At 47.3% G+C, this 13836-nt stretch overlaps 1 protein-coding gene across 2 annotated transcripts in view; it reads right to left on the reverse strand.

Annotated features, from left to right (window-relative positions):
• LOC146806089 (secreted frizzled-related protein 2-like) overlaps positions 1-13836 on the reverse strand; it is a 127228-nt gene that overhangs the window by 11205 nt on the left and 102187 nt on the right. For both annotated transcript variants that reach the window (XM_085623414.1, XM_085623413.1), the window contains one exon: positions 5135-5212. In XM_085623414.1, the coding sequence (XP_085479540.1) occupies positions 5135-5212 (78 nt within the window). The remainder of the gene's footprint in view (positions 1-5134; positions 5213-13836) is intronic.

The raw sequence follows: 13836 nt of genomic DNA on the forward strand, positions 1-13836 counted from the left end.
GAACAAGATTGGTGGGGGGTTTTGGTAAAGTGATTTGCCGTGTGTTGGTGTAGGGGGAGGTCCGGGCGGGAGTAACGTTTGACTCGGATGCAGATAACGTTTGTGCAAGTAGTGGGGAGTGGTTGTCCGAAGGGATAAACAAAGGGGTATGTTGTGTACTGGTGGAGGGAATATCCTGAGTGGTCGTTTGGGGTTTACACAGTTGTTCTTTGATGACTGGGAAGATTTTATCCAGGAGGTTTAAACTACGGTCCGTGGATTGCATAAGAATGGTTCCATTATTGTAGATGGTGATGGTTGCAGTCGCTTGGAAAAGCTGTGAGGGGGAGATGTAAATAACTATACCATGAGCAGTTTTCCTAGTGGAGGAGATAGTGAATAAGGTTAGGAATGCGTTTCTCCATTGAGCTCGTCGTTTAGTATGGAAGATGATATAATTGGTTATATGTCCGTTGTGTGTTGAGAAGTAGGGGTCGGCGATGGGTTTTTCAGGGTGACGTTATATAAAATTGTGTTTAAATCATTTGGCTGAGTTTCTTGAGAGGTTCGGGGGTAAATGATGGTGTAGGTGTAGGTGTATGTGCCTGTGAGCTCCATAGTGTGAACAGTATATTTGGTGAGATGTTAAGGGGCGTGAAATATGTCTGGGTCTCGGGTAGAGGTCCGTGCAATAGGATGTGGTGGGCTGGCTTAATGGGGTGGATGGGAATGTGGGGGGAGGTGTGGGGGGGGTGTCAAATGTAGTGGTGGAAGGGTTATCGTATGCGTGGGGAAGAGGGATTGGTTCTAGAGTCCGAGTGATTGCATTATTGGTGTCTCGTGCGGGTAGGATGGGGGACAGGTTAGGTAGAAGGAGATGTAAAAAGAAATTCTGACCTGTACTAGATGGGTATGATGAACGGTGGATGTAAGTTAAGTGTTGTATCCTTGTGATGGAGCCGTTCCAATATGGCCACCTCCTTTGGGTAGAGCCTCTTAGACAGCTGTACAGTCCTATGTCGATGCCAGTGACCCTAGGTGTCCTGGTGTAGTCTTGTTTCCCTTTCCAATCACATTTCCCTTCCTCCTTTCGTTTTAGTCCTATTTCAGTTGTTATGTATTATGTTGGCCCAGAGTGATCCAAAGGTAGGGGGAGGGTCTCTTATCCTTGTTGTTGTTGTAGTGGTTAGACATGAATGCTAATCCATGCCCCAAAAAACATTGTCAGCCATTTTAGCGCGAAGTTAGTGCTAAAAAACTTAGTAAAGTAATACCCTAAGCAAATGTCAAAGCCCACTTGCCGGGAACCCAAGGAACCCTGCCAAATCGCGCTCGAGTGCGTGGTACAGGGAAGAACTACTGATCCCATGAGCCTTGTCGAACCCTGACGGCGATGACGTCAGGACGCTCGCGCGCGGCGAACTCAAAGAGGTTCCGGGGCACACAGAGAGTGCCGCTTACTCTTCGCCGAGAGCTGCGCTGGACGTCGCGAAGGCTGGTAAGGGTGCCTTGAGCACCAAGCTAAGTTCGCTGCTGTGTTTAGCTCAGCTTGATTCCTGGTGGCCATTGAGGACGGAGACTCGGAACGGGAGTCTCTTTGTGACGGGTCCGTTGGATTCGTATCTGGTCCCTTCCCCAGTTAAACACCCGAAGGACAGTGCAAGGCTGCTATCGGAATTGTTTAGATTGACTCTATGTTTTAGGTGCTTTCTTCCCGCGTTGGCGAACTCAGAGGACGAAGTTCATGCGGGGAAGAAGGCACTATTGTGACATTGTCCTAAAAGCCTTAAGTACAGTTTCTTGGGGAATTCTATCCCATTTTCCTTGAGGTGGTTGATCTGTCGGAGTGAACTCCCGGAAGTTGTGGGAGTGTTGAAGCTGCCGTTTCTGACAAGGCAGAGGGCCCGGTGATGGACCTATTCGTGTGGCATGATGTAATGCAGATGTGTTTTCAAATCACCAGTGCCAGTTATTTTGATTGTGGAATAATCTAAACCTACAGGACTATATTTTGTGTTTTCTTTTTCTTACGATTATACCGCAGGGGTTCAGAGAGTGAGCAAGAGGCCGGCTCTTCCGCTCCCCTGTCTGCATCAAAGTCATAATCTCCAGGGTAAGGTCTTACGAGAACAAAAGGGGTGGTGGCGGGAGCAACTCAAACCAGGGCGCTAGCTCATGTTACGTTCTCTTTGCTATAGATGTTGGAGAGTACATCCTTCAAGGGTCGTGGGTTCCCTAAACAACGCTGAGAGTTTTCTTTCTTTACAGGTACCTTTCTCCTCCGTAGAGTGGGGGTGGAGTCGGGTCAGGTGGGAAGGAAGCTAGGCAGAGAGTTACTGATCGCTGTCTCCTTCTGTCTTCACAGGTCTCCCTCCCTGCAGTCCCCATCCTTTCCTTCCCCCCGCTGGACCACTCCATGGAGTCTGTAATGTTAATTCAGACCGTGGTGGTGTCGAGAGAGGGACCCCATTAGAGCAACGTACGATCCTGAGGATTCCGGCCACAACAGCAAAGTGATATTGAGGCATCCCCAATGATGTCGTTGCCCTCAATGTAAATCCTATGTAGTTGAGCCACGATAAGATCATCCTTTTATAAGATCCCGGGTTCTGCAGTCATGATTCATGTATCCATGTTTGGCTGATCGGTAGTGGCGTGTCTATTGTAATCATTGTGTGCTCTCGGCGCTATCAAGCACTGATCCAGAGGGGGGTGGGAAGGGCCGAGCAGCAGTCTCCTCCGCTGAACCAGGAAGAGTGTTGCCCGGTCCGGCCCCGATCTCGCCTTCACAGCTTCCCAGCCTGCCTCGTAAAGGAGCGCGATGTCTGCAATTCCTCACGGCGATCCCGCCTTTCCTTGGCCTTTCCCAGCCACTCCGATCCCGAGGAAGAGACCTCCACGCGCCGGCTCACGTTGCGATCCTGCTGCGTGCCTCGGAGGGACCTGCCCTTGCTGCCCCTCCGGTTGTCAGCAGCCCTGTCCGATGGACACAGGGGTCCGCTCCAGCCTCGTTGGAGACAGCCCGCTGCCTCATCTGACTTACCGGGGGTCGACTGCAGTCCCAACCGGTGTTCGCGGAAGTCCGATGACTTGCCCGCAGTCCAGAGTCCGATCCGATCTGTGTCCGTGATGATTATGCAGATGGCGGTCAGTCGTCCCTTCCAGTAGACATGTCCAGGTGAGCGATGTATTCCGGAGTAATTTCAAATACTGTGTTAATGGATCCTGTTAAGCTTGCGGTTTTGGGTCGGTTTCTTGACTGCCACTAACAGTGATAATCCGATTCCGGGATCCCAAGTGCACGGAGCTCCTCCGCAGAGCTCCTATCAGTCGGCCATCTTTTATTTTATTGGGTGGCGAAGTGACTGTGGGTGAGTGTCTGAAAAGTTTCAGCGCTCCGTCAATCAGCTCCTTGTGTTTGCTTTGTTCACCCTACTTTGGCAGGGTATGCCCAAATGTGGGTCCCTTGCTCACTTTGCCAAAGAAAAATATCTGACGATGATGTCCAAGTCCGTTGTCTCCCCTCAAGCCTACCCCCACTAAGGCCTTGGCCATCAAGTTCTGTATATGGGAAGTTTTTTATCATCAGGCTCCAGGTCTGTTCCTCTGCCTATTACTGATCATAAAGTGCAGACAATTTAAAACTGAAGATCAATAATCACAATAAAGGTCCTGCTAAAATGTATGACCCCCTCCATCATTTGTCTTGCAATCATTGAACATTTATTTGATTCCAAGTAATTTTACCCATTTTAAAAAAAATGTGTACCTCAACAGTGTGACTACCCAGAGTGTGACCATGCCTCTCCTGGCGAGGTAAGTTGTTTTCCACAACCTACTTCAATTAAGAACTCATAATAATTTTCAGAAGATACTCATTTCTGAACTCTGTGAACCAGATCCCTTTAAAAAATAACCCCATTGATTGTATGTAAAAATAGGGACAACAGAACCATCGTGCTACCAAAATGTCGAAAGGCCGAAATATTGAAAAGTCAAGCACATATATCTAAGTGTAGATTTATTATTCTTAACTCCTCATTATTGGGACTTAGATCATTTGAGCTAGAGTACCTCACCATGAGAAACATGTGCACTGAAATGCTGCTCCCAAGTATTGTCAATTTTTTACCAGTGAAAAGCCAATACCTTCAGAAGGGAGGATTGCCAGAGAGGACAAAGCCCTGGGAATGTTACGCTTCTATTGGGCTTGGCATGCAGCCCCTAGTGTTTACCAGTGGCTTAGATTAATTCAAGCATTCCATCCATTCTATATACATATGGTGTCACCCTAAGAAGGACAGATAGGCCCAGATGTGGGTCTCGTGCACACTGTGTCACTGGAACCAAGCTTTACCCAGCTGATGAGCCCATAACTGGGGCAAAAGCGGTCCTGGGTTGCTTGAGTTATGATTAAGGGAGAGCATGGCTTGGTAGTTCGGGCTGGACTGTTCCTATTAGAGATTGTTCAAGACTGATTTGCACATAGCTGGGTCCAAACTGAGGTGGCATGGTGTACAGAATAACAATAGATTGAGATGCGGCCCGAGTGTTTACCAGTAGCTGAGATTTCTTGCAGCTTCCATCCATCGCTGTTTTATATACGCTTCCAAAAGAGGCATTGTTTGCATGAGCTGATCCTGGACTATCATGCCTACTCAGTGCTTTAGAGAACACTACATCATGATGCAGTAACATTCCACCTCTAGTACCCAGATAACCATCCAATCAATTGTTGACTGAATCTTTACCTTTGACAACGTACAGCACTCGTGCACACAGGTTCGTGCTATACAAGTACCACACACACATATACATAGTACATATTCCATATCATCCTTAATTCCCTTCCTGTAAATGTCAAAGTCCATTTCGTTTACTTAAGCATGGTGCTACTTGCTCAGTGAATCCACCTGGTATTTGTCTCCCTTCTAGGAAACATTTCCTTGCACTATGCAATGCCCTTTTCATAAATTTGTATATTTACAATCATGTTGTCAATGTCTATCAAGGACATGTTCTGCTGAATGCAAACCAACACCTTGAAAATTGCAACCCACTCTCTGCCAAGACAAATTTTAGGATGGCCAATCACACAATGAATCTGCTCACAGAAGAATCATTTATGACCTTCAGAAAAATATGGGATACTCACCAAAATCCTTGGCACAGAAGTTTTCCAGGAACTCCTTCTCATTTTCTCCTCGGTTTATGCAGGCAGCACATGGGTTATCTGGTTGGGGAGAAATATCTGCATTTTAGCAAGATCCGAATTACACTCCACACATGTTGAATGCAAGTTAGTCACTCAATTATGGCTCTGACACCTAGGAGCAGTGACTAGAGGGATATGGCTTCAGAGAATGTTCAACAATGGCAAAATCAGAAAAACTAGTGATTTTGAAGAACATGGGGGGAACAACCTGCTTTACTGATTGCACAGACATAATACATTTAGGGGCACATGCATCATTGTTTTTTGCGGTCGCAAAAGGGCAGATTCGCAGATGCATCCTCCCAAATGCAAAAATTGCTATTTAAGTAATTGCAAAATTTGCGATTACTTAAATAACGATTGCATTTAGGGAATCGCAAATTGCGATTCCCTAAATGAAATGCAACAAAAAAAAAGTTGCGATTTCGCTTTTAAGAAACGCAAATTACCATCAACTTAAAGTTGATTGTAATTTGCGAAAACTTTAAAAAATGCACAGAAGTGCATTTTTCAAAATTCTATGTTGCACAAACACATGCCCTTGGGGCATGTCTGTGTGCAACATGTTTTTTAATTGCACTTTCAGGGGTGCATCAAGATGTCCTTTTGCCACCCTTGCACCCTTGAAATTGCACGTGTACTTTGCAAGTACCTATTTGGTACTCGCAAATTGCACATGCAATTCCCATTGATTCCTATGGGCCTGTAGGCACATAGGAATGAATGGGAAGCCATTCCTTATTTGCGATTCGCAATTTGCGAGTCGCAAATAAGGAATGTGTAGGAATCGCAAATTTGTTTGCCATTCCTACATGGATAAAGAATTGCGATTCCTAAATTGCGATTTCTAAAAAATCGCAATTTAGGAATCGCAAATCCTAAGTTTGATGCATGTGGCCCTTAATAGCTTACATCTGCCAAATCAGTCCTTCACTTATCCCTGTATCCAGGCCTGCAAATTCAATGTGCTCTTTCTCCCTATTTTCCAGGTCACACCCTCATATCCCACATGGAAGCAAAGGACTCGCAATGCTCACCGGTAAAGCTCACAAGGCAGCACAAAATCCATGTGTGGCCATTTTAACACTCCAGTGTACTTTGGCATTACAGACGTTATGGGAACTGCTTCTGTGGACCCCACTGCATGGACAGCACATTGACGGTCCCGCACTCACAAGTGAGCATTCCATTATTGCATGGAGTAGCCACAAGCAAATGACGTAATAGCGGAGACCATATACATGCCCCATATGACTGAAGAAAGCACACAGGCAAGAGGTTCTTGGAGACACACACTCAGGGTCAGATTATAAGGTCCCTTTTGTGAGATCTATTAACTCTTCCCCCTGTTCCTCAGAGGTCACAGGTACAGAAGGTAACTCTTGCTACCGGTCTGCGAGACACAACAGGGACCTCGTAATGCGTCTCTAAACGTGCCCTATCCGAGAAGTAGCACACATTTAGCATGATCCCCTGGTGTCCTTTGGGAAGGGTCATGGACAAATCACCACGGGGGGGCAGGGGATGCAACCACATTGTTCATTGGTCCAAGATGGGCTCATAGCCTTTTTCAAAGGGAGGCCGGATTAATGTTGCACCTACATGAGACAGTGCAGCAGGCGCCGCACTGTCAGTATCTGTACCCGGATCACTTAGGGAGAGTGCTGAAGGACTCCAGCAGGGTTTGTGGCACCTAGGATCAGACAGCCACATGCAAGAACTCATGTCTCTTCTGTAGGGTCTCATCACATGTGCTAACTTGGAGATATAGTGCAGGAGAAACAGCTTTGTTTGTTGGTGCACAAGGGAGCAAATTAGAGCCAAGCATTTGTGATCCATCCCCTGGTGCAGAGAGCTAATGTTCTGTGTGAGATGAGTACTCGCCCCAGTTCTTGCCTGATTGGATTCAAGATAGTGGATCTGATGTCACTCATTTCAACGTGGACATGGTGGTCCGTCCTCCACTCATGTCACCCATTTAACGCTGCCCCCTATGCTGTGCACATGCCTGAACATGCACACAGCAGACCCATTCAATGTGCATAAATCCTGAATTCAGAATATTAAACTGCACCACGAAGGGTGTGTGAGGATTCGGATGTAACTTGGAATCACATTACTGTTGCGCAATCCTTGTCAGATGTTTGACTTTTAGTATATATGATAGAAATTTGTAACGCTCATATGGCCAGTAAATCCCAATCCATACTGTTTGTTTCCAGATTTGTAAGAGAAGCTAAGTGCCTGGTTCACATAGAAGTGTTGGATGGTCCTGCAGTGTGTGAATGACACGGCTAACATGTATAATTCTATGGAAAAGTGTTATTGTACAATTGAAACTGTGGCTCGTTGTTCCACCCTCAGAAGGATAGAGGGCTGAGCACACATTATGGTTAAAACATACCCTCCTAGCTTGTGATCCAAACAGACTGCTCTAGTGAGTAATACTGTCTGTACAATGTTTGTCTGGGGATCCAATCAGGTTGAGTACACCTTCCCCTACTCACCATTGTCCATTGCCATGTATCTATTCCTCCTCATCCTACCCCAGCCAAGGTCTGAATCTCCTCTTCTCTGATGGCTGCTGTGTAGCTACTCACCAGATCTTCTGGAGGCCAGCAGTCATGAGCAGTGCTGAGACCTCCTCTTGAGGCTAAGATGGGTGTGACGTCAGGTGGTCCATGCTCGTATGCCACGTTCTCCCTCGCTGAGGCATATCTTTCGGCTCAAACCTTGATGCAAGGAAGGGTTTGCCATGTGTTCGATCCAATGTTGTTCTGGGTAGAGAGTTTGTGGGGCGGCGTTCTTGACCACGGTGGTGCATGCTTGTTAGGTGGTAAGTATGCATTGTTGGGCAATAATTGGCCGTGCACTTATGGATTATTCAACACTACACTTTGTTTCATTAAACGTAGTAAATTTCCTTTGGAATTTGTCTACGCATAAATGTGAGTTTCATGAGTACTTGCAGGACACCTGGGAGGTAACAGTCTGTGTCTACGGTCTCAGACCATCATTGCCCTTCTGTGGTGGTGTCTTATTGAAGAGCCGCAACAACTCACCTACTTGAGTTGTGGCACACCACAGTGCAAATTGGGCTTTTTAGGTCTCGTCTGACCCAGCGCATGCGCTGGCCTGGCGAGACTTATTGAGAGGGCTCCAAAAAGTGCTACCAGGCCAGCCTAGAGGCCTAGAGCTACAGTGCAGGTGCGCGGGCGCGCGCGCCGCGCTGTACCGCAATTACTTTCACTTTCACGGCCGCTTTGATGTTTGATCCTGATCGCGATCACTTTCACTTTCGCGGCCGGTTTGCATAGTCAATAGGTCTCGCTTTTGGGACCTTATAAGTATTTAGTTATGCAACTGTTGCATGGCTAAACACTTATAAGGGCCCAAAGGCGAGACCTATTGGCTATGCCAATGCTTGTTTTAGAATGACTCAGGTCATTGTTCCTCAAAGTACCCAAGGCAAGCAACAGAATATGGTCCAACAGGAGGCATCACCCCAGATATCCATTAAGAGTAGCCGAGTGCTAGACGTGCAGGATGACTTACAGCCGAAAGCCCTTTGGGGAGGATTTGACTCAAGAAGTAAAAAGGAAACCTTCTAAAAGAAACCCCCGAGTGCATGATGTGACTTTAACAACTTTAACCAATAGGATGAGGAAAGGTCTTGTTTTCCTACTTAGAGCTTTGTGACCGCACGCTAAGCGCCGTAGTGAATGACACAAGACAACCACAGGCTTTGATGGAGCTGCTCTAGGTTGGCCAAGAGCAAAGTGTGAAACCAGGACAAAACTGAGGAGCACAAAAGAGCAGGCAGAAGCTCAACAGAGCAGGCAGAAGTTAACGAGAGCATGCAGAATCTAAGGAGCTAAAGACAGCAAGCAGAAGCTAAGGAGCTAAAGAGAGCAGGCAGAAGCAAAAGAGAGCAGGCAGAAGCTAAAGAGAGCAGGAAGGAGCTAAGGAACCAAAAAGAGCAGGCAGAAGCTAAAGAGAACAGGCAGAAGCTAAAGAGAGCAGGCAGAATCTAAGGAGCTAAAGAGAGCAGGCAGAGGCTGAGGAGCTAAAGAGAGCAGGCAGAAGCTAAAGAGAGCATGCAGAATATAAGGCGCTAAAAAGAGCAGGCAGAAGCTAAAAAGAGCAGGCAGAAGCTAAGGAGCTAAAAAGAGCAAGCAGAAGCTATAGAGAACAGGCAGAAGCTAAGGAGCTAAAGAGAGCAGACAGAAGCTAAGGAGCTAAAGAGAGCAAGCGGAAGCTAAGGAGCTAAAGAGAGCAGGCAGCAGTTAAGCAGCTAAAGAGCGGGCAGAAGCTAAGGAGCTAAACAGACCAGGCAGAAACTAAGGAGCTAAAGAGAACAGGCAGGAGATAAACAGCTAAAGAGAGCAGGCAGCAGCTAAGCAGCTGAAGAGCAGGCAGAAGCTAATGAGATAAAGAACAGACAGAAGTTAAGGAGCTAATGAGAGCAGGCAGAAGCTAATGAGATAAAGAGAAGGCAGAAGCTAATGAGCTTGAGAACAGGCAGAAGCTAAGGAGCTAAAGAGAGCAGGCAGACGCTAAGGAGCTGAAGAGAGCAGGCAGACACTAAAGAAAGCATGGCAGAGGCTAAGGAGAGTAGGCAGAAGCTAAGGAGCTAAAGAGTGCAGGTAGAAGCTAGCGAGCTAAAGAGCAGGCAGAAGCTAATGAGATAAAGAGCAGGCAGAAGCTAGGGTGTTAAAAGGAGCAGGCAGAAGCTAAGCAGCTAAAGAGCAGGCAGAAGCCAAGGAGCTCAAGAGAGCAAGTAGAAGCTAAGGAGCTAAAGCGAGCAGGAAGAAGCTAAGGAGCTACAGAGAGCAGTCAGAAGCTAAGGAACTAAAGAGAACAGGCAGAAGATAAAGAGCTAAAGAGAGCAGACAGAAGCTGAGTACCTAAGAAGAGGCAGACGATAAGGAGCTAAAGAGAGCAGACGGACGTTTAGGAGCTAAAGAGAGCAGGCGGAAGCTAAGGAGCTAAAGAGAGCAGGCAGAAGCTAATCGGATAAAGAGCAGGCAGAAGCCAAGGAGCCAAAGAGAGCAGGCATAACCTAAGAAGCTAAAGATAGCAGGTGGAAGCTAAAGAGAGCAGGCAGCAGCTAAGCAGCTAAAGAGCAGGCAGAAGCTAATGAGATAAAGAGCAGGCAGACACTAAGATGCTTCAGAGAGCAGACAGAAGCTAAGCAGCTAAAAAGCCGGTAGAAGACAATGAGCTAAAGAGAGCAGGCAGAAGCTAAGGAGAGCAGGCAGAAGCTAAGAAGCTCAAAAGAGCAGGCAGAAGCTAAGGAGCTAAAGTGAGCAGGCAGAAGCTAAGGAGCTAAAGTGAGCAGGCGGAAGCTAAGGAGCTAAAGTGAGCAGGTGGAAGCTAAGGAGGTAAAGAGAGCAGGAAGAAGCTAAGGAGCTAAAGAGAGCAGTCGGAAGCTAAGGTGCTAAAGAGAGCAGGCGGAAGCTAAGGCGCTAAAGAGAGCTGGCGGAAGCTAAGGAGCTAAAGGTAGCAGGCATAAGTTAAGGAGGTAAAGAGAGCAGACTCAGAGACACAGCGGCACGGTTTGTGGGTCCCTATAGGGGGTCTCTATAGTGACGCCTCAAATCTCACTCATTGGCTGTGAATCCCACACCTTGGAACTTTGCCTCACCCTTTGCCAGTCGCACTCACTGACTGATGCTAACTGTGCCTCACCCCCAGAAACCATCTGGAAAGAAATTACATTTTGGTCCAAATCCCTAAACTCCTGCACCCGTGGACTCCAGGACTGTGACCAGACCTCTGAGAGGGGCAAGCAGTCTCAGCCCTTCCCTCCTTTGAGGCCCCCAGACAAAATACCATATACCTGTGTAGCTTTGAATTTAAAAAAGTGTCTAAATCTGAGCTATCGGAAGACATCTGGCGATCCCTAGCTGCTCTCTCAGGTGGGTTCTGGGGGTTGGGGGTAGGTGGCCATGGGTCTCATTTAAGACTAAGAATAAAGAGTTCCTTTGTTAGTTATTTAGAGATTCAGACCCTTGTTTAATCCTCATAGCCAATCAATACCAGGTTTACTGTTTTAGGACTTTAGAATATTCATGAGGCACAAGGCACTTCAATGGAAAGTTCAAGCTGGCCAGCACTTCAGTGCCCCCCCTCCCCCCCAACCCTTCCCCAGTCAATATTTTATGGACAAAAGGCGCGTTAAACTCCACAGCTATATGGCTGCAGGTAGCCAGGTCAAAAGCGCAACACACAGGGTAAAAAAAGAGTTGTTGGATATTCCCCGGGGGCCGGGGGGGTGGGCGCTTCAAAGATGCCGCTTGGAGCTGGTGCGAACATTCTGGATGTGCTCTGCACATGATGCGCCCCAGATCACACTGCGCGCCCTGCCTGTTGCTTCTTTTACTTCCTAGCTGAGCTGTCCTTTAAAAAACACCAGCTAGAGCGAGCTCAAGGGGTCGCTAACCCTGATTCTAGCCGCAAACCTATCTGAAATGTATAAAATCGCAGTCACTCTTGAAAACACATTATGTTGACCCACCCCCTCTATATGGAACTTTTACCCCCACAGGTGTCCGGTGACCTGGAGGCAAATGCTTAGGATCCCGTGTTTAGAAATGGGGGTACGGGGACTCCTCGGTTTGCTTTTTCATGCAGTCAAAATAACCGATAACAGAATCCTATTTGGCTCCATCGTTAATTCACCTCAAGTCAGCGTAGGTAAAGTTTGAGAGACATCTAACAAGAATTGGTAAAGCCAATAGGTCAGGCATTCAGTGCCAGTGCTACATTTACTGGCTTTGCCAGTGCTTGTTTTGTTTTGTCATACCTTTTGTAAAGCTTTGTTAGTGGAGGAGCTGCCAGGTCCTAGTGTCTATTAAAAACATGAGTAAGATCAAAAAATAATATTATGGTGTCAAAAAGCGCACGCTGTCATAGTAGCCTCTGGCATTAAGGGAACTATTTTGGTGAGCACGTGCTCACTGTGAAGAAACAGGAGCCTGTCACTCACAGTGAGGTCAGCCAATGGCTGAAGTGGGCTGACCCACTGCCCCATGCTGTACGCTGCTGCAGTAGGCAGCAGACAAATGTAAATGACACAACAACAGAACAATGGATGAAAAGGACTGGCTGAAGGCCCCTATAGGAAAGAATATCCGATATACAAATGTAGTCAAATCAAAAGGTGTTGGCTATGCCACAGCTAAAAATGGGGTGACTGATGGTTCACACTTACAGTCATATTGTTGTAATTTGCCAATTGCACGTAAACCCCTCTAGGCCAGTGGACATCATGGTGATGACAGGCACTGGCGCGCGGGAAGCAATTACACTGGCACAAGATCGGTGCTCAGCCCAGCAATGCCCCAAGCACGTGGCATTACCCTGCACATATACCTAATGGCAGCAGCAACAGCTGTCTGCTCCCAGCCTAGGTTCACGGGCTGTTAGGGCTTGCACATCTGTTCCCATCCATACTGCGACCCCCCTCACACGACAAAAGGGCACATTTTAGAAGGAAAGATTCCGTCCTGCCTCTCTGAAACCCAGTACTTAAAATGGGAGAATAGAAGTGCATGCACTCACTAGCCACAGTACATGTTTGCTCCTGAGAAGTGCTGATAATGACCCATCAGATACGTTTCACCAGTGCTGAGAAGTGCAGGCACTCACTAGCCACAGTACATGTTTGCTTCTGAGAAGTGCTGATAATGTCTCATCAGATACGTTTCACCAGTGCTGAGAAGTGCAGGCACTCACTAGCCACAGTACATGTTTGCTCCTGAGAAGTGCTGATAATGTCTCATCAGATACGTTTCACCAGTGCTGAGAAGTGCAGGCACTCACTAGCCACAGTACATGTTTGCTCCTGAGAAGTGCTGATAATGTCCCATCAGATACGTTTCACCAGTGCTGAGAAGTGCAGGCACTCACTAGCCACAGTACATGTTTGCTCCTGAGAAGTGCTGATAATGTCCCATCAGATACGTTTCACCAGTGCTGAGAAGTGCAGGCACTCACTAGCCACAGTACATTTGCTCCTGAGAAGTGCTGATAATGTCCCATCAGATACGTTTCACCAGTGCTGAGAAGTGCAGGCACTCACTAGCCACAGTACGTTTGCTCCTGAGAAGTGATGGTACTGTCCCATTTAATGTTTTGCAGCAGGGATGAGAAGTGCAGGTACACTCCCTTTCAAATGAAAGACGTAAAGGTACTCAGTACCGGACAGCACCTGCCCATTTAAAGCACTGAAGCCCTGCAATAGGTGGAGGACAGCACCCCTCTAGACGTTAGAGGTTTCTCAGGAAAAGAAAGCAGGTGCCCTTGCCCCCCCCCCCCCTCCTCCCCCCGGCCACAAATAACACAACTAATGATCCCGTGAATGATATTGTTTATTTAGTTAGTCCACACTACAAATCGAGTTTCCTGTTGGGCCTGCACAGGAGATGCTATTATTAGCCGCCTTAATGGCACTCATTGTATCAGCTCGGAAAGTGAGAGGTTGCTTTGGCTTGTTCGCTTTCCACATCTGTGGCCTGCAGATCACACCCTGATTCTGTGCAGATGCCACTGCTCCCCGAGAGGTTCTCCCAGATACAGTGGAATCCACCACCCCATGTACCACCAGGAAATATATATATCATTTTTTCTGCAGCTTG

Source organism: Triturus cristatus, chromosome 8 (assembly GCF_964204655.1).
Source record: "Triturus cristatus chromosome 8, aTriCri1.1, whole genome shotgun sequence".
Lineage (NCBI taxonomy): Eukaryota > Metazoa > Chordata > Amphibia > Caudata > Salamandridae > Triturus > Triturus cristatus.